The sequence below is a fragment of the Tiliqua scincoides genome, chromosome 2 (assembly GCF_035046505.1).
Source record: "Tiliqua scincoides isolate rTilSci1 chromosome 2, rTilSci1.hap2, whole genome shotgun sequence".
Lineage (NCBI taxonomy): Eukaryota > Metazoa > Chordata > Lepidosauria > Squamata > Scincidae > Tiliqua > Tiliqua scincoides.
The window spans coordinates 132,972,269-132,992,026 of NC_089822.1; the positions used below are offsets into that span (position 1 = coordinate 132,972,269).

General features: G+C 46.3%; 1 protein-coding gene across 3 annotated transcripts; it reads left to right on the top strand.

The window, feature by feature from the left end:
* Positions 1–2,248: 2,248 nt before the first annotated feature.
* TMBIM6 (transmembrane BAX inhibitor motif containing 6) lies at positions 2,249–18,787 on the top strand. 3 transcript variants are annotated; one of them, XM_066617427.1, is made up of 10 exons: positions 2,249–2,339; positions 10,979–11,078; positions 12,587–12,695; positions 13,370–13,490; positions 14,447–14,495; positions 14,661–14,758; positions 14,865–14,944; positions 15,642–15,742; positions 16,150–16,222; positions 17,402–18,787. In XM_066617427.1, exons 2-10 carry the CDS (start codon positions 11,023–11,025, stop codon positions 17,423–17,425), a joined length of 711 nt encoding a protein of 236 aa, XP_066473524.1. In that variant the 5' UTR covers positions 2,249–2,339; positions 10,979–11,022; the 3' UTR covers positions 17,426–18,787. The 3 variants fall into 3 exon arrangements, with proteins under 3 accessions (XP_066473524.1, XP_066473525.1, XP_066473526.1); XM_066617428.1 differs by lacking the exon at positions 2,249–2,339 and adding an exon at positions 2,580–2,928; XM_066617429.1 differs by lacking the exon at positions 2,249–2,339 and adding an exon at positions 8,404–8,482.
* Positions 18,788–19,758: the final 971 nt, after the last annotated feature.

Sequence of the window (19,758 nt, forward strand, 5' to 3'; positions counted from 1 at the left end):
TATACATACATATATACAGGGCTTTTTTTCTAATGGAACGGGGGCGGAGTTCCTGCACCTTTTTGCAGGGGCCCCTCCCCTTTGGAGGCATTCCAGGAAGGGAGGGAGCAAAACAGAGGCATTTGCTGGGTGGGTGCTGGGGGGTGCAGGGTGGGCAGGCAGGCAGGCAGGCGCCTGGCCCCTGCCTGACCGCACAACGACCCCCTCCTGCCCCCATCTCCAAGCTCTCGCCTGAGCCCAGCCTGCCTCCCCTCCCCCCCTCTGCTTCCCGCGCAGCTTCCAAGCTGGTGGAGGGCGCGGGGGACAAGTGCCCACGCTGAGATGGACAGCCAGCCAGCCAAGGAGACAGGCTGCGGCACCTATGGAATGCCCAGGTACTGGCTTGGCTGCGGAGGAGGAGGGGAAGGAAGCTGGCTGGTGCAGCCCCCCCCCCAATCTGCAGTAGAAGCCTAGGCGTGTCTACTCAGAAGTAAGTCTCATTGTGCTCAATGGGGCTTGCTCCTGGGAATGGGTGCATAGCCTTGCAGCCTGAGAGCCCAAGCCTATGCATGTCTACTCAGAAGTAAGTTCCATTGTGTTCAATGGGGTTTACTCCCAGGAAAGTTTCATAGCCTTGCAGCCTGAGTAGACAGAGGAAGGGCTCTGAGACTGCAGTCCTCTCCACACTTTCCTGGGAGGAAGCCCCATTGCCTCTACTGGGACTGTCACAGGAGGGGCTCTGAGGCTGCAGTCCTCTCCACACTTTCCTGGGAGGAAGCCACACTGCCTCTGCTGGGACTGACTTCTGAGTAGACAGGCAGAGGAGGGGCTCTGAGGCTGCAGTCCTCTCCACACCTTCCTGGGAGGAAGCCCCACTGCCTCTAATGGGACTGACTTCTGAGTAGACAGGCACAGGATTGGGCCCTGAGGCTGCCATCCTAGCCATAGTAAGCCCCATTCACTAAAGTGGACTTCTGAGTAGACATGCATAGGATTGGGCTCTTAGGCTGCAATCCTAGGCACTTTCCTGGGAGTAAGCTCCATTGCCTAGAATGAGACTTACTTCAGAGTAGACATACCTAGGATTGGGCTCTTAATCCTGGCAGAGATATATATCTGCACCCGTTTTCACCTGCTAAGGGCAGGTGAAAAGGGATTCTACGTGTGTACAACGTGCTGTCCAGCCTTGCCAGAGATCCTCCTCATCCTTCCCCCACAAGCATGCCCTCCACCAGCCAGCGTTTGCAGCTCCTCTCCAGCAATGCACAGCAGCTGCTCAGGGCAGCAGAGAACATACAATTGCATGCCAAGCGACTTCCCAAAGACACAGAGTATTCTGATACCTGAATTAAACCATGTTTAATCGCTTGTTTGCAAACGTAGCTGTTTCTATGTGCACCTAAGGACCCCTCTCATGTAAGAATTCCTTTTTTGTTCTTACTCCCACAGTTGCTTAGAGTAATTTTACTACAGGGAACTCATGTAAGCCATTTTGCAGAATCCATTCACTGCTTCCTCTCCTCGAAGTAGTGCCACACTACATACTACACGCTACAAGTGCACCTGTACAGTATTTTTCCCCAGGTGTAGAAAAAAAGTAGGGGAAGGGGATGTGGAAATTGACAGCCCAATCCTATGCATGTCTACTCAGAAGTAAGTTCATCTTTAGGGGGAAGCACATAAAAAATATTTTATTTCTCCAATAGAAAATGGTTTAAAAATAAATAAATAAATGATTAACAAATTGTGAGTTCCTGCACCTTTTTTTTTTTTTTTTTACAAAAAAAAGCATTGCATATATACATGTGTATGTATGTACGTATGTATATGTATGCCAGTAGGCGTGAGTGCAAGGGACGCAAGGCACGCCCCCCTCCACCCCGCTCACTGCAAGCGCTGCTCGATAGGAGAGCGTCTGCCCGCTGGAGGCGCAGCTCGCGCCCAGGCCAGCAGGAGGCTGCGCGAGCCGTCAATCAAGAGGCACGCACTGCGGAGTCCACGGCGGTCCACCTGCGGCCCCGCCGATTGGTCCGCCGCAAGAAGCCCCGAGCGTGCAACCAAACCTCCGACGAGTTCTTCATGCTCGTCTGAGATAGACCAATAGCAGCTGCCTGGGCGCGGCCCTGCGCCCAATGGAAAGGGAGAGCACTTCCCGCTCACCCAAGTGAGCGCCGATGTAAGAGCGAGCCTGGTTGGCGGAAGGGCGGCGAATGAGTGGCCGGGGGCGGGCCCTGGCGTGGCGAGAGCCAATGAACGGGAGGAGAGGGTGGGTGGAGAGGTTCGAGGCTAGAGACACGTACGGCTCGCAAGAGAACGGCTGCGACGGTTGGGGCTGTGCTCGGGAGGCTCGTCGGCGGCGGGTGAGCGACGCGGCCGGTGTGGTCTGAGGCCTATTTTCGGCCCCGCCTCCGTAGCAGTCCTGGGGCGCCCCCTTTTCGAGCGGGTGGGGGCGGCGGTCTCCCTTCGAGGGCTCTGTCGCCGGAGCGGCCCTCCCACCTTGGACGCCTTCTCGCCTGTCCCGGTGGCCGCTGGGTGTGCTGGGGGATGACGTCACAGGCACCCCTCCCCCGGCTCGCTGCGAACTTGAAATGGTGGACCGTCTTTAGGGACGCGGCTCTTCCGGGCGCCTGACCCGACCCCACCCCGCCTCCACACGTTACGCCCGTCCCGAGTTTCGCCGTTCGGTTCGCCGGCATGGCTGAGTGTTGGAGGGACTTGGGCCACGATCCTGTCCACACTTTGCTGGGAGGAAGCCCCATTGACTTTAATGGGACTTCTGAGTAGACAGGCACAAGATTGGGCTCTGAGGCTGCCATCCTCCCTACGCTTTCCTAGGAGGAAGCCGCATTGACTAGAATGGAACTTGCTTCTCAGTAGACAGGCATAGGATGGGGCTCTGAGGCTGCAAGCCTGTCCACACTTACCTGGGAGTAAGCCCCATTGAGATAAGTAAGGCTGGCTTCTGAGTAGGCATGCCTGGAATTACACTGTTAATCTGTGGTGATAGAACTCTTTGGCAGTCTGTGTGGTGGGGTGATGTTATTTTAAGGACAGGTCTCGTCTTTCTTTCGAGTAGGCTGGTGGGCTCAGTCACCCGTGAACCTGAGTCAGGTCTTGTTTTTATTTTGGGTTTTTTGTTTTTTCCTCTCACTGTCTGAATAGCAGAAAAAGGTGTTGGGAGAGGAAAAAAAATGTAACGTGCTGGGACTGGGGTTGGTTAAACACAACCACAGCACAAAACACCCTTCCTTTTGTCCAACACTCTTGTGCTCACCTGTCAAACCAGGGCTGAATGGAATCCAGTTGGCCCCTTTCTGTTTTCCTGGATGTTAAGGACGCTGTGAGGCTGCTCTTTGCAATAAGGCAGTGTGTTGCAAGAGAAGGGAGGCCTGAGAGGTGACTCTGTGTTCTGAAATGGTGGTGGCTTACTCTCTCCTTCCAAATAAGCAGCCATCTGCTTCTGATTCCCTTTTGTTCTTGACACCTGTTCCTGTGGCATTTGTTTTCACCAAAGGTTTTTGTTTTGATTTTTAAAGTAAAAGTTCAAAAACAAAACCCAAAGCTTGCTTGGCCAGCAATAAAAGAACAGAGCAGCTGCTGGTGGATTCTGGACACCTTTACTCTGTTTGAGGGAGAGGATTCCTTCTGAACATTTCCAATTGTAATGTTTTTCTCTTCTCACTAAGAGGACTTTAGACTCATGTTGTGGAGAGTTGGCTGGAGATCAGCCAGGCCCTACTTTGGACTTGTTGTCAGTCCTGAACTCTTTCTTCAGTACCAGTAGTGATATATGATGTCATTACAAAGACCTTTGAGCATGTGCAGAGTGACATTCCCTTTTCCTGACTGCCTGTAGGTTGTGCAGGCACACTTCAAAATTCAGGTGCAGGGCTTATAAGGCAGAAGATGTACCTCTTGGTTAGCTCCTTGAGCCACTACACCCATTTTAGAAATGGATCATTGCAGCCATTTCTGATTGCTGTTGACTCCTCTTCCCATTGTATCCTGTTGCAGATTAAAGGTACTCCTGCCTTGGGTAATCTGTGTGCAAGTTCAATGCACCAGTTGCTTTTTGTGAAAATTGCTGCTAACTAGAACATAGCAACATTGATGTAGTTGTTGAATTCCACTTGTTTAATGAATAAGCTCATTGATGATCAGTTTCATACTTGAATTGAAAGATTAATCTAAAAACTGCATCCACCTGTTGTGGAGCCTTCATCTTGCTGTTTGGCTGTAGAGTAGAAAGTGTTCAAGCTGAAAGCTTGTGTTGAGCTTGGGATCACTGGAGTAAGGCAGCCTGTTTTAGTAACTGAGGAGGGAGAGTAGAAGGGTTGAAGGAATCTGCAATAGAGTAAGAGGGGCCTACCTGGTGTTTGTGAGGGAAAAGGGCATAGGTGATTGTTCTGAGGAACTAGTTATTGCTTAATGATACTGAAAAACAGTTCTGCAACTGGGTTTTTAAAGAGGATAGGTCTGTCGCTCACTGTTATCTCAAAGGTTGTGCTCCTGATTTTTTCTGGTGTATATGCGCATAGTTTTTCTCTGAAGCGGCTCTGAGCATGAGCCCCTCAGAGAACCAATTCGACCAAGTGGTTTTGGGATCAGGGACAGTATATTGGTAACTTGTGGCATCCTCAGGGGCTTTCTGCATAGCCCTTACCTTGATTTGTGGAAATATCTATTCTTACTAGCCCAGCAGTTTCCTATGGTAACAAGGTACCTCACAATACAGAACCTCAGAGCTGATTGGCTGACTTTGTGATGTCACAGTGGTTACACAAGTTTATTGTGTTATGGGTCATACTGTGGCATTGTTTCTCTCCCATCATCTGACTGTGAAGATCAGCCTATCATTATTTGGGGCTCTAAGGGGAACTCGCTATACCCAATCCCTCCTCCTCTGATCCCTCCCTTTCTTATCAGTCTGTAAGTTCCTTTATGGAATAGCAATGGGTGCAATGTGGACAGTCTTTTTCAAGCTGTCACCCAGAGCTAGCATTTAGTGGTTAAAGGTTGCAGATAGGCATGAGTTTTATCTGGTTATTTATTAAATGATCAGAGGTTCCTTGCTTCCTTGGAAGTGGACCAGTTATTTAACTTGAGCCACACAGGGGATGCCAAGTTCACCATTTGCTTTCTTTTTTCATTCATGATTTCTATGTTGAATATGCTTATATAGAATCCAGTAGCACTAAGAGCTGACTTTTGGATTTCTGTTAAAGGGTCACTCCAACCAAGGAGTCTAAAGTTTTATCTGTATGAAATATAATGTGTATTCATGGGTCATGAGTTTAGACATGAGAGGAAGATTCTGATCTTCACCCACAAAGCTCATTGGTGATGTCTTGGTGGGGCCACTCATCCAGCTTGATCTGCATGTCGGTTGGGAGGATGTACAAGAATGGTAAAGTATTTGCTGTAGAAATGTTGATCTGTTTCCCACTGAACTCCACAATACACGCACCTCAGAATCTTGCTGTTTGTGGTAATACATTAGGTCATCTGCCAAAATATTTAAAGCTCCCTAGTTGTCATATAGAACAGGAATCTGTGGGGCTTTTGTGAGACTGCTGAGTTGCAGAAAAGAAGTCTAGAATAAAAACAGCTTCTTGGGTTACCAGATTCACTTGGCCTTCTGACTAGAGCTGAGGCCAGGCAAGTTTCTCTTCAAAGACTCTTTGTACTTATCTATATTAGCTAAGACTGCAGCTTCTTGACATAGTCTTTCTAAGCTGTGCCTTATTGGATAACAATGCCTTTCAGTGTTGAAGGCATCATGGGTATTAGTGTCTAAAATGATCCAGTTTTATAACTTTTCTGATCACTCCTTAATTGTTGGCCCAGTCTCTGCCAAGCAATTACTTAACTCCCCCCCAAAAGACTGATATCCCCAACCTATCCATATTTTCTCCTTGATCTGTTGCAACAGCATTGCTTTGAATAGTCCTTAAACAGTTCTAACCTCCTGCAAGCTTTATTTTATTGCATTTCCAAATGATGTCCAAATGCATTTCCAAATGATATGGTTTTGGAGGGTTTGATAGTTGTAAGATTGACTACCAAGCAGGACTGTGTATCTGTGACACTTGACCAATTGAAAACCATATTCATGATCTCTTTTGCCCATAATATATATATTTTGCTTTGTACACTACATCTAGTTGTAAGAACACTTCATAGATTAAACGCTGATCAAAAAGTTTCCATTTGCTCAGTGGGATAGATACATTTGTTAGTAGGGTGGTGATTCTTGTGCCAGTTGTCATTGCAATTGAGATTTCCATAAATTGCAGATATATGTTAAGGGGCTCATTTAATTTTTTTAAAGAAGAATATTCAACAGTACATTTTAGTAATTCATCTTACTCAGGAGCATGTTTTCCACTCTGGAAAACCTAATTCTCAGCCTTAGTCATAGAAGGATCAGAACTTAGTGGTAGAGTTCTGCTTTGCCTGCAGAAAGCTCTGCCATCACCAGTTCAAAAACTGACTGTCCAATAACAGGGCTGGGAAAGACATTTCTTGCCATCCTGAAAAGCTTACTGCTGCTGGGTAAATAGTTGGACTAAAGATTCATAGGCTGCAATCCTAACCACAATTTCCTGAGAGTAAGCCCCATTGAACAAAATAGGACTTCTGAGTAGACCTGGTTAGGATTGTGACCAAAGTTGGTGTAGGACAGTTGTAAAAGTGAAGAGGGCCCAGAAGGCTTCCTGGCTGTTGCTGATATCAGACTTGTTCTTGCTGTGACTCAAAAGTTTAGCATGGCCTGTCGGGAAGGAAGCATGCGTGGCAGCAACTGAGGACATTGGGCAGCCTGGAAGTGCTTTGCAAAGAAACTATGGTTGGGAGAGCTTTTTGCTGGCCCTCAGCCTCTCCCCATCTGGTGTATGTGGTTATTTTCTGTCTGTCATTTCCAGAAGAACCTGAGTTCCAGGGGAGAATTAATTTAATTTCACATTTTATTGATGTAGAAGAAACACCACCAACAGCCACTAGAAAATGCACCTTGCTGGGTGAAAAGGGACAGTTGCTCTCCTCCTGCTAAGTATAAGAAGACATCACTTTAAAAGGTGCCTCTGCCCAGTTAGCAGGGGTACAATTAGGTAGCTTTCCTAATTATTTATTCAAGCTGTAAAAACAGTCAGCTCAAGCACCACCCAATTCAGGTTTGCTGGCTCAATGCCACAGTGCTGTCTTATGGGTGAGGCACCTCTACCACACCCATGTGACTGTCTGCATTTGGCTCCTGCCTTGAACCATTCTTGTCATCTGGGAGGAGAGAGTGGGTAGTTTGTGACACTCAACAAGCTTCCTTCATTCATCCTAGTGCAACTCATTTCAGTGCCCTAGTACTGACTTACATTAGCTGGCACGAGTGCTTCTCACCTGAATTTAATGTATCTCATTTTTTGGCTGATTTATCTCAGGAGACTGATTTATCTCAGGAAATTGCTGTAAGGAGTTAGCTTCTGACACCTCAAGTTGGCCATCTTTCTTGATCTCTCCCTCCCCTCTATCCCTGTCATGTGTGGGCTTCTGACAGCTGATGATCCCTGGCAATTGATGATCCCTTCAATGCAGAGAAAAGCTGAGATGGTAGTGCTTGTGCAAAATCTCTTTGAGGCAATGTGATCACCCTGTTTTCTTGCATGTGGAAGCCCATGGCTTTTCTGCTGGCAGGATTTGACTCTCTATGCCAAGTCATGCTTAATATGATCCGTGGTCAGCAGCCTCTCAAAATGGCATGAACTCTGCAGCTCAAATCCTGCATTTTGCTCTTCCGGAGATGTGAACAGTCTTGCGCTCCTAGGTTTGGGATTTCAGGACAAGGCTAGAAGTCCATCTGAACGTAAGAACATGTGTGCTGATAACTTCCATGTCAACTAAAACTGCAGTCAAATTGTCAAACTTCACTTTGTACCTTGAGGAAATGTTTCATTTATCACAACAGAGGCTAAATTCAAGTCAAAGTAGTCATTCTAAAGTGGCAGCACTGAGAAGTCTCTTGTTTAAAATGATTCCTTTTATCAAATGAAGAGGAAACCCTAAATCCTGATGTTCTTGATTCTGCTTAGGACAGAGATAGTCTGGAGTGCAGCAGAACACAGTTAAAATACTTTTACCTAAAGCAAGAATTTAAGAGGGTTTGGCCAGACTTGTGGCTACTGTTGGGCAGTATGTGAAGTTTGCAAAGACTGCCTTACGAGAGCACACATCTGTGTCTAATGCAGTATGTTTAGGGGGTAGGATGTGTGTAGTGTTGATATCATTAGATTCATGCAAATGCCAAGCTATGAAAGGAGTATAAGGCCCAATGCCAGTCTGAAATTTTGTCGTTCCAGAACATAGTTCACCTCTGCGTAAAGTTGACTCTTGGTAGTACATCCTTCCCAGTGGTAGAAGCAACCAAGGCAGATTATCTTCAGTGTTGCATGTTCTCCAGAACCACCTCTAATAAACATATGGCCTGAGTGCGGGAGGAGTTCTACTTTCTCTGGTAACAAACTGCAGTCATCTTTGGGGTGATGAGGACAATGGTTATACATTTGCTAAACTAGTTGATCTCTTAATTTTATTTTTTAAAGAAAGAGAATGTCTTAAATTTAGGAAGATGATCCGCCACTGGAACAGGAAAAAAAACCCTTCTGTTGACCTTGTGTTGTCTTACACCAGGTGTGCCTCTCCTTTGCTTCCCTTTGGTAGGTTAGTGCTGTAGAGCAGCACCTCTCAAACTAGCAACCGCTGTGCACCTAGAATGTGGTCCCTATCCAGACCACATCCGAATGTTCTGCCTGGGTGCCATGCAAAGTCCCCCCACAATTGGGGGACAGGGGCGCTCTGGGCAGTTGTGTCAATGGCCTGATGTCCCAGAAGGCTGCACAACAGGGTGTCCAGACAGACGTCACTGCTCAGAGTTCCTGTCACCGATTGAAGGGGACTTCATGCAACACCTGGGTGAAACCAAAAGGTCTGCTCACTAGGCAGACAGATCCACACAGATGCCGGATCCAGCCCCTAGGCCACAGTTCGAGTGGCCCTGCGATAGCTCTCTTGCAAAAGTGAGAGGCGTTTGTATCTACCTGCCTGGTGACCTCTCTACTTTTGTGCTCTAGCTGCTGGCTGTGCCTTCTGTACCAGAGCCTGTGTTTAGAACAAGAGCATAGGCTCCAAAGTTGGCCTTTTTTTTTTTTTTGTCTTGAGCACCTGTTATGTCTGATATTGTTTGGGATGTGCTTGAGTGGTACTGGAAGAATCCAGTTCACATTGGTGGTACTTAAGGAGGATTGGGATGAGCCATCAACAGGCTCTCTTTGGGGTTGAGTACTATAACCTAAATGTATTCCTAAAGATAGACAGTGTGGTATTGTGGATAGAGTTCTGGACTTGGACCAGGAAGATCTGAGTTCAGATTCCTGCTGAAACAATCTGAATGGCTTTGGGTGGGGGGGGGGGTCTCTCTTAGCATAACTTACTTCACTAGATTGCTTAGATAAACGCATGTAAACCATCTTGAGCTCCCTTGATAACAAATGATGGGAGATAAATACAAATAAAGTTATGATTACTATTCTGTGGAGTGTGTTGCAAATTCTGTTCTGGAACCTTCCTCTTTAGCTGCAGGAGGAAGTGCCTGTGTGCCGCTTACCAAGAGGTGGAGAAATAAGTTTCAGCAACTAGTGTGCTCCCATTCCCTTATAACACCAGTTTCCCTGCTAGCCAATCCAGGCTGGTCTTGCAGGCTTGCCCCAAGGTCTGCTCCTCCTCTGCCTGTTCAGAATTAAGGCGCTAGTTGCCAAACTAGTTTCCACACAGGTTTTTTGAGCAACTGCTCCTGACGCAGGCGGAGGAAGAGAAGTTTGTGATGCGGGAAGGGAGGAAATAGCAGGTGGTGGCGTGATTATTATATAACACATTAGCAGTATTCTCTGGGGCAGGTCAAATACCTGTGCATGATGAAGCAATAAGAAGGGGGTCCTGCCTTGAGCATGAAGGAGCAACTGTATTTGCCCGCAGATAGCTGCATGAGCTGCCTGGCTCTGGTTCTGCCCCATCCCTGCCAGGGGAGGTAATTAAAGATGCTAATGCAAGCGTTTTCCAGCTGCCAAATTGCCAAGCTTGGCTCCCTTGGGAGGCCAGATCCACCCAGGAGCCCTTGGTTAGCCTTGCAACAGCCTGCAATAATTGCACCATATATACCAAGAGGGCTTGGGAACCTGTGACACAGTTGTGAGTCTCTCAGTTTTCCATCTGTGGGCAGAGGCTCTAGCTACTGAATGTGGAGTGGGAGGACAGCTGTCTTGTTCATTCTACAGCAGTGGGGCAGCAAGGACCCTTGGACGGTACCTCCATCTTGTGGTTAGTCCCCAACATTTTCTGGACAACACTTTCTGTTTGGGAATGTGAGTAGAATTTGTTCTGCTGAGGAGGCTGAGTGGAATGAGGGATACTGTCTGTGGAGAGTAACATTGCCTCTAAGAACTGGTAGCGGTCTGTTTGCTCAGTGAGGGAAGAGCTGCTTGAAGCCTTAAGTGTAGATGAATTCACTGATGCTCACTTGTCCGTTGGAGTAGGTCTGTGGCCTTTCCTCTTGGCAAAAGCCTGCTTTGCTTGGGGCCTTTAAACAATGCCACAATGAAGGCAGTCTAGTTTCAGTGCATTTGCTTAATGGTTAGCCACCTCATCTCCTAGTTTAAGCTGTAGAAAAATTGGTACTCTTAGTATGTTGTGGCAGCTTGCATGTAGTACTTCTAGAGAAAGGAGGCTAGGGGCTGTTGCTCCCAGAGGTAGGTGAGTGGCTGGAGGTGGGGAAAGAACAGGTCTTTCTAAAACAGCTCTGTGAGCTGAGGCACAGAGCTTTATGTAACGTGGAACTGAGGTGAGAAGAGCAACTGGTGATGCTCTTGGTGTGGGTATGTCCCAGACCTTGTTGCTCATTTCTGTAAAGGGGCCACACTGTCATCTACTCACATGGCATTCTTACCCTTCTTCACAGATTGTGCATTTAGGCACTGAGAGAGAATTGCATCAACGAGCACAATGGACATCTTCAACAGGAACATCAACTTTGATGCCCTCTTCAAATTCTCCCACATGTGAGTTATTCAGCTGACCTACTTAGTGCTTTGTATGTTTGTCATCAGAGTGTTAACCGATCCTTTTAATTGGGGGAGGCAGAAACTTTGAGGTGGGGCTGAGGTTTGTCATTTGCTACGGAGGACATTGGTTATAATAGCCTGAAAGCAACATGATCTCTTGCTGCAGGGCTAGGCAGAGAGAGCATAGCCTGTATCTAGAGCAGGGGTGCCCAAACCCTGGCCCTGGAGCCACTTGCAGCCCTCGAGGATTCCCAATGCGGCCCTCAAGGAGTCTTCAGTTTCCAATGAGCCTCTGGCCCTCCGGAGATTTGTTGGAGCCCGCACTATCCTGACGCAACTGCTCTCAGCGTGAGGGCAACTGTTTGACCTCTCACGTGAGCTGTGGGATGAGGGCTCCTTCCACTGCTTGCTGTTTCGCGTCTGTGATGCAGTTGCAGCAGCAAAGGAAAGGCCAGCCTTGCTTTGTGCAAGGCCTTTTATAGACCTGGAGCTATTGCAAAGCCTTCATTCATTCATATAAGTTCATCTGTAATGTATTCATTTATGTAAACTTATGTAAATTTATTCAAATTTTAAATGTAAATTTAATCTTTTTTTCCCTCCTGCCAAATGATGATCCAGATGATGTGGCCCTCCTGCCAAAAACTTTGGACACCCCTCATCTAGAGTATGAAGAACACTCTCTGAGATTGTATATATTCTGGGCTAAACACTGAAGTTCTCTACCTTGGTGACAAATTTGTCCCATAAAGAATTCTGCACTTGTATATCAAGTGTGGCAATTTTGGCAAATATACATGTGTTTCTAAATGTGCATAATTGTGCTTCTGTGAATTATGGGCCATACAGAAGTATTCATGGCACAGATGCTCTTTTTACACCTTGAAAATTACTTAATTTACCCCTGGCCAGTCCTAATTCTGAGATTTGCTCAAACACCACCCCTCATCAAAACCTATCTTTCACCTTGAAGGCAAAGAACTTCTGTTTAGCTTTAAAAAAAAAAAATTAACAATCTCAGGGTACTGAATTCAGTGAATTGCCACATTCTGTCTAGTGTAGAGTGATCACAGAATACATGAGACAGATGGTAAGAGCCAGGTGGCAGCCAAGGTCCAGAGCTGGGGAGACTTTTCAAGCAATGTCATGCTAAGTTCTTGGTGTCCTGGGCCAAATGGGTCAAAGCAAATATTGTACGTCTAAACCACCTGTTGCATCCAACTTTTAAGCACTTTTGTGACCTGATAACTAACTTTTTTCAGCCTTGCCAAGGGTGCAGACCTCCATCTTTTCTTTTTCAGCTGTCTAATTACTGGGTATACCTGACATCTCTGTGTGGGACATGGTTTTCCCTGCTCTTGGTGCAAGTGTCAGGAAAATAAAGTTTTCTGGACCTGTCATGTATTGTTGACTCTGTGCAGTCCAAGTGTCTGGGAAGTGGCCAGTCAGGGAACATCTGCACTTCCAGTTGCTTGAAATAAGCTTGATTCTCCCTTCCTTTGCAGCTCCACATCAACTCAGCAGCACCTGAAGAAGGTCTATGCTAGCTTTGCGCTATGCATGTTCCTTGCAGCAGCTGGTGCCTATGTCAATGTGGCAACTCAGCTGATACAGGTAAGAGCACACTGATGTTTCCTTAGCACTGATTTACAGGCACCATGTTTCACTAATGGTTAGAGGTTGATGCTCCTGTGAAGTCTTCAATGCCTGGAACCCAACCACAGCTTTGGGATTCCACTGTGAATGCAGCCACAGTCTCATGTTAACATAAGGTCTTAGTAGTTCCACCACAGTACAACCCCAACTGCATATAACTGTTGTGGTCCTGTTTGCAAAGCAGACATTTTTGTTGTGATGGAGCTGAAAGTCAGTAGAAAAATACCAAAATCCTACTAGTCTAACATGCACGAATATGTGGTAGGTGCCTCAGTCATCCCTTTATGCTCGCTGGGAAAAATGTGTTTCCTTCTCACTGTGCAATTGGGATGACTGCTGCCTCCTTGTTTTCTTTGGAAGCATGGAAAGTATGACTAGAGGTTTAAACTCCTGTCTCAAACACTGCTGTAAATTTTGTGAAGAAGTTTAGAATCTCCCTGAGCAGGCCAGGTTCCCCCATGGCTTACAGCCATTTCCAGGTCTCATGACTAGAACAAAGCTGCCAGTGTAGTAGGGCTTCATGTCTTGGGTTTAGACACTATCCTTTCTGAGTAATGTTTGGAACTTGCACAAGTTCCGCCCAGGGCCCAGCCTGTGCTAACTAACCCTCTCCTTCCTACTCTGCCCTGCAGTTTGGACTGTTGACTGGTTTGGGAGCATTAGGCCTTATGATCTGGTTGATGGCCACACCTCACAGCCGGGAAACAGAAGAGAAACGACTGGCCATGCTCGCAGGGTTTGCCTTTCTTACCGGTACATGTTTATGATCACTTGGTGGGGTGGGGCAGAAGTGAAAGCAGGAGTGCATTCATCTCCTAAGGAGGCACCCTGCTCAAGCACCAACACCCGCAATGGAAATGTTTAAGGAGCACAGGTTCCATGCATGGAATAGACATACATTTGTGTTCCCACATGGTTGTGGCCGGTATTCCCTCAAGGGGCCTGTACCGCTGTGTGAACCCCTCTGCTGGATATGCAGCAGTTTGGCAGCATTTCCAATGCATAGCAATGACACCATATGTTGTCACTGGACTTCCAGGAGCTCCAAGCTGCATAAAGCTTGGCTTAGCTGGGATTTGAGCTGCACAGCCACACAACTGAAAGGAAACAGTGGTTCTGGGTATGTCTTTGAACGATACAAACATGTGGGCAGGTCAGTGGTAGGTTTCTGCCACCCTGCCAGGAGGGCTGGCAATAATTGGATAGGGACACAGGATTGATCCTGTCCATTTGGTTTTTTAGATTCACTCAAGTACTGAAATGGCCTCAGATCATACCACGGGGGAGTGCCTCTGACATGATATTTGTATCTTATTCATGTCAACAATTTCTACCCCACCTTTCTCTAGCCTTGTGTGCGAGGAGGGGTTTGACCAGCTGGAAAAGTGCAATCCACTGGTGGTATTAGCTGCTGCAGATTGTTGTCTTTAGCCCCTTCTAAACGTGCATGAAGATGACTAGGGATCCTTAGTTGCTTTCAAAGTATTGAGACTTTCAAAGCACCATGCTGTTTGTGCCACTGTGTTCTTCAGTACAGATCAAAACATATGTTGGGTATAGAGTACGTGCCCTAAAATCACAGCTGCTTTCTTCCAAGTAGACACAAGCAGTGATCATGGAAGGGGTGTGTGTGTGTGTGTGTCTGCACGCGCACGCACACATGCCATGTGTGCAGGCATAAAACCTGTATTTCCTTTGTGTCTTCCCAGGAGTCAACTTAGGGCCTCTGCTGGAGATGTGCATTGCCATCAACCCCAGGTAAGAGGAAATGACATTTGGCTGCCTTTTCCCCTCCCCCCTCTGCAGTTTTCAGTGGGCTGGCAGACCAAAGTTCCCAGCTTAGCAGTTGCCCTGGAACCATTCTTATAACTTCCTAGTGTCCCAGGAGCCAGTACTCTCACCCTATTCTTTCTCTACCCACAGCATCATCTCAACAGCTTTCCTAGGCACAGCTGTGATCTTCAGCTGCTTTTCCCTGAGTGCCCTCTTTGCTAAGCGCCGTGCCTACCTGTATCTGGGAGGTAAGGATTGGAAGCAGGCTGCCCTCCTTGTGCCCCCCCCCCCGAGGAAAGAACCCTTTCAGTGCCCTGCTCTCTAACTGATCACGGTCCTCTTTCCCTTTTGCAGGTGTTCTGTTATCTGGCCTCTTCCTAATGTTGTTCTTCTCCCTGATCAACATTTTTCTGGGCTCAGCTTGGCTTTTCACAGTGAGTTGGTTTTTTACCCTATTGGGGTTAACCCTTGGACTCTACAGGTGTCTTGTTGGCTTGCGTAGCCTAAAGAGGTAAAGCTCGCCATGTATCCTGGTTACTGCTGACAGCAGAAGACTCTTTGAAGCCAAACTGCTTTTTCCAGCATGGAGCCCTCAAGCCTGCCCCAGAATAAATACTGTTGGGATATGCCCAGCTGCTTCTGTGTTTCATCCTTCCAGTAGTAAAGGCAGGGCTGTGTGAACTTAAAAGCATCTGCACCATAACTTTAATTCTGTGACCTGTTATAAATCTGCCAGTGGTGTTTTGCCTTGCCTCGTTATCCTGCTTCTGCCTGTCACGGGAGGGGCCAAGAGTTGTGAAGCTGTGCCCACCCCAACCACTTGCAGTCTACTTTAGCCACTCTTCTGGAATCTCAGTTTTCACAAGTTAACAGCCACACTCTGAGCATGTATTTGCTATCATAAGAGTTAGCAAGTAGGCTTTTAAAAATTTCTGTGACAGCTGAGATTATTGGGATGCTGAATTCTGTTGTGTTCTGCAACTTCTCTGCATTTCTACGGAATTGTGGTGCAGAGAAAGATCTGTCTGAGAGTTAGACCTGCTCCATAAAGCATGAAGACTTCTGGCAGTAGTGGCAGCTTGAACCATTCTTGCTGACAGTCCTTGGCTAAAGCACTCTTCTTTCTTCCAGGCTAATCTCTACATTGGGCTCATGGTTATGTGTGGCTTTGTGCTATTTGACACTCAGCTCATCATTGAGAAGGCTGAGAATGGAGACAAAGACTACATCTGGTGAGTACTTGGGTGTGGAAATGGTTGCCATGTCAGACATAGGGCTTTATGCACTAAGAGGTGAAGAGTTGAGCACTGATGAACGAGAATCTGTCTGGAAAACAAAACAGCAGGAGGGAAGAGCATTATGGCAGCTTTTTGAGTATGGGGATGATCAAAGAAGATACTTTGCTGTCAAAGACCAGCACTTTGGCCAAAAGGAATGGGTTTGAGTTACAGAAAGGGGGAACTGATCAAAGTGAATAGGGAAGTTTAGGGTGAGGATTTGTTTCTTAAAGGACTTGCTGTCTAAAAGTATGAGTGTGGGCATTGAACATGACAAGAATCCTTCTGGCCTCATATGTCCAAGATGGTCTTGTCTACAGCTTACCACTTAATGTCCATTTCTTTTGTTTCTCCTTTGCTAGGCACTGTGTGGACCTCTTCTTGGATTTTGTCAACATTTTCCGAGAGCTCATGGTCATCTTGGGCATGAGTGAGGTAGGTCTGCATTTTAAGGTAGCATCTCTGCCCTCTGTGGCCATTTGAAATGGATCTTGCCACCATAGTTAGAAACAGTAGGCACTGCCCTCAGCTGAGTAGCAAACTGGGTGAGGGGCTTCTTTGGCTTGGATATTTTCTGGGGCAGGAATCCCTTCTCTGTGTGGCAAGGCACTGACAAAATGAGATGGCCAAAGTTGGGGCTGAAATATGAATCATTTGGGTGAAGTAAACTGCATGCTAGGCTCTTCTAAGATTATATCTCCCAGGTTATTGGGAACTGCCACCAGGTTACTGAGTGGATTGCTACCAAAATGGCCGCTCCCCTGTGGGATCCATGTGTTGGACAGCTACTGAAAAATGGTAGTGATAACTAAAGGGTACAGCCTTCTTGGAGCCAGAAAATGGCATGGAACAGGCTTGGAAACAGCCACTTGCCTGATCTCTCTCCTAGTCATATGTTCCTTGTACCACCTTTTGAACCTGGTGTAGAATTATATCTATACTTGCTAGGTTATACTTGCCCTACAGGGGTTTAGCATAGCTGGCCTATTTAAACCACCTTGGATTAAAGTCTGAGGAGAAATATGATGACCAAGAAAGGCGTATAAATACCTGTATTATTATTATTACTAGGTTCTGATTCGCTACCTCTTGAACATTCCCAAGAAGGTGAAGGGGTGTTGGAGGCAATCAAGAGACAGTGGTTACTAGTTGCATCATAAAACCAATTAGTATAAAGTTTGAAATGAAATGAGTTGCAAGCAGTTCCTTGCCTCCTTCAGTCCAACCACTTGAGTTACACCGGATAGTAGATTGTCACCACCCTAGAGGGTGGGGCCAGATCCTGATAGCAGGAACATAGTACAGAAGGTGATTCTTTCCCAATAGGTACAAGTTCTCCTGTCAGTGGCATCACTAGCTGGGTGTGGACTGCACTGGGTGACACCACAGAGGGGATGATGCTGGAAGCACCATGGCAGGCAGTAGCGCCATAGTAAGCAGCTGTCCTGAAAAGCTGGCATTGTTCTCACAAGAGGACAGAGCCAGAGTGAAACCAGAGGGACAATGGCTATGGGGTGACACCAAGCCCAGTGATGCCACTCTTACCTCTTCAGGTAATTCTGTGCCTAGGAAGCCTGAAGACTGATACATTGCTGTGTTTTTTTCCTTTTTCAGAACAAGAAGAAGAAAGAGAAGTGAAGTAACACTGGATTGCCTGTGTGAAGCCTCCTACTTCTTGCTGCCCTCTTGCCTCTTTCTTGCTTCCATCCAACCTGACCTGCATTAAAAGTGCCCCTCCTCCATATTGTTCTGTGTGAATGAGAAGCCTCTGTGATACTTTCATACTTTGTGGAAATTGGTTTTTTCTCTTGGTTTTTGAGCTTTTTTAAAAAAAAACCACACAAACACCTGCTAACTGGCTGATCCTAATCCAGGAGTCTGGTTTTCGCCCCAACTTTTGTGTATATCACCCACCACTGCCTCCAGTTCTTGATGCCCAGGCTGTTGACAGTGAACCTGCAGCTTTCACCGAGTGACTTCAGCTCCTTTGTCTCCTTGGCCCCCACTAGAATGAAAGCAGGCTAGGGCCAGTTCATACTTTAATTGCCACAGCTGTGCTTGCCTAAGAACAAGCCCAACTGGTCTCTCTCCCTCTTTAAGATCCTGGCATTGCTTAAGCTTCTTCCTGCAAAGCTGTTCAGGGTGCAAGGTAAACCACGTAGCTACTATTTGTAAAGAACTTTTGCAGAGGCCAGTTGTAGCTGGGAGATATAATTCCTGTCTTTTTTTTTCCCCCTAGCTTGGTCTGCTGCTGGATAGCAAACTAGCTGCTGTGCAAGTGAGACATTCTAGTCTGGCATCCATTTCCCTTGGTAGTGTGTAGCTGTCTTTAGCCTGGATGTCTGCCTGGTCACATTCTGACTTAATGGGATTTCAAATTGTTTGGATTAGTTGTGCAATGAAAACTCTGCATTCTAGAGTTCAAGGGGCAGTGTGGTCTAGGTTAAGAGCATGAGATTGGCTGTTAAAGCTTGGCAATGTTATTGGACAGACTGCTTCTTTCTTACTTACCGCTGGACCCCAGACCTGGGAATGAACATGATGGAGAAGCCAGGACTGCCTCACAGTGGGGATGACGACACTGTAATCATGCAATCTCAGCATACTAGAACACATTTGCCATTAGTACAACTCCATACAGAGAGCCAATTACGGAACTTTAAAAGGTTTTTCTGAAGAAAATTAATAGCTGTTTCTTTTGCTCTTTGACACATGAAGCCAGACTGTAACTATGCTTGCCTGAGAAAAGGGATATTTTTTGTTTTCCCCTTTGGAACAGTGCCAAGAATTAAACTGCAAGAAATCTACTTTATAAGAGAACTTATCTAATGCATTTTAATATAGTAATGACTAAACTCTGTCATTCATTGGATCTCCAACTTTAGCTGTGTTCTTTAGACTCATACTGTGAAGAGACAGGGTTTTTAAACAAAGGTGTTGATTCAGAAATTACATTGTCTTGCTTTGTACAAAAATTAAAATAAAAATCCTCAAACTTTAGCCTTAACCTTCTATTCCCTTTTCTGCTTTAACCTAGGCTGTTGACATAATTTGAATTTAAAGGCTTGTGAATTATGGCAGTGGCTTTCCAACATTTTTTCTTTCCAAGGATGAATCCTTTTCATGTTGGCTTGTAGTACTGTGGAACAGGTGCTGGAGTATGCTATTGGTTCAGGTGGAGCACTTGCTAGGCTGCTGGTGTCTCCTTGCTGCTTGGAAACAGCCTTGGCTTTTGTTTCAGGAAGCATATCTGCCATTGCTTTCAAAGATTTCTAAACTACTTTCTGAACACAACTTTAAAAAACTACTAAATTATAGAATAGCCCATGGTAGCCTTGGGTATAAGAGGTTAACATCACTGTCAGTTCCAGAAAATACAGAGTGAAAACAGAGGCAAGGCCCCCTTCTCTGGTCTGCTTTAAGAGGATGCAGTGGGCAAATATGGTGTGCACTAATACTTTTAACCAGATGTAACTGTTGAAGTTAGAACATTTCCTCTGCTCTTGTGGTCATTTCTGCAATTCAGTATGGTTATTGGATTCTTAGAGGGCTCCTGTGATGTTTTGTTTCTAAAGGTAGAAGTGGACCTCTGGACCCCAACTATCTACATTTCCTCCATGTCACTTTAAGTTTTAAACTAGGTGTACTGTCTCATGGTCTTAATTTTTTTGTTCCTATTTTTAGAGTTTGAGAAAATAGATGAGCATGCCCTAGCTACTTTTTTGATGCTAGTCCACTCCCCACACAGCCACCTAACCTATTCCTAGCTCAATGAGATCTATCCCCTTTATCCATGAACCCAATCTTTCCTCTGTACCCATTCATGGTGCTGTGCCTTATTTCATACTAAAGAAATCCCTCAGTAAGTTCTTGCAGGGGAGGGGCTAGAGCACTGACACAATCCCCAGGATTGTGTCACTAAGGGGGGGCGAGGGGGGTGCTTTGCACTTGCCTTATGTAGGCACGGTTGC

Excerpts from the sequence above, each read along its gene's own strand:
- TMBIM6 (XM_066617427.1), top strand. The coding sequence starts at position 11,023 with ATGGACATCTTCAACAGGAACATCAACTTTGATGCCCTCTTCAAATTC. Across the intron at positions 12,696-13,369 it reads TGGCAACTCAGCTGATACAG|TTTGGACTGTTGACTGGTTT; the intron begins GTAAGAGCACAC and ends TCTGCCCTGCAG. Across the intron at positions 14,496-14,660 it reads TGCATTGCCATCAACCCCAG|CATCATCTCAACAGCTTTCC; the intron begins GTAAGAGGAAAT and ends CTCTACCCACAG.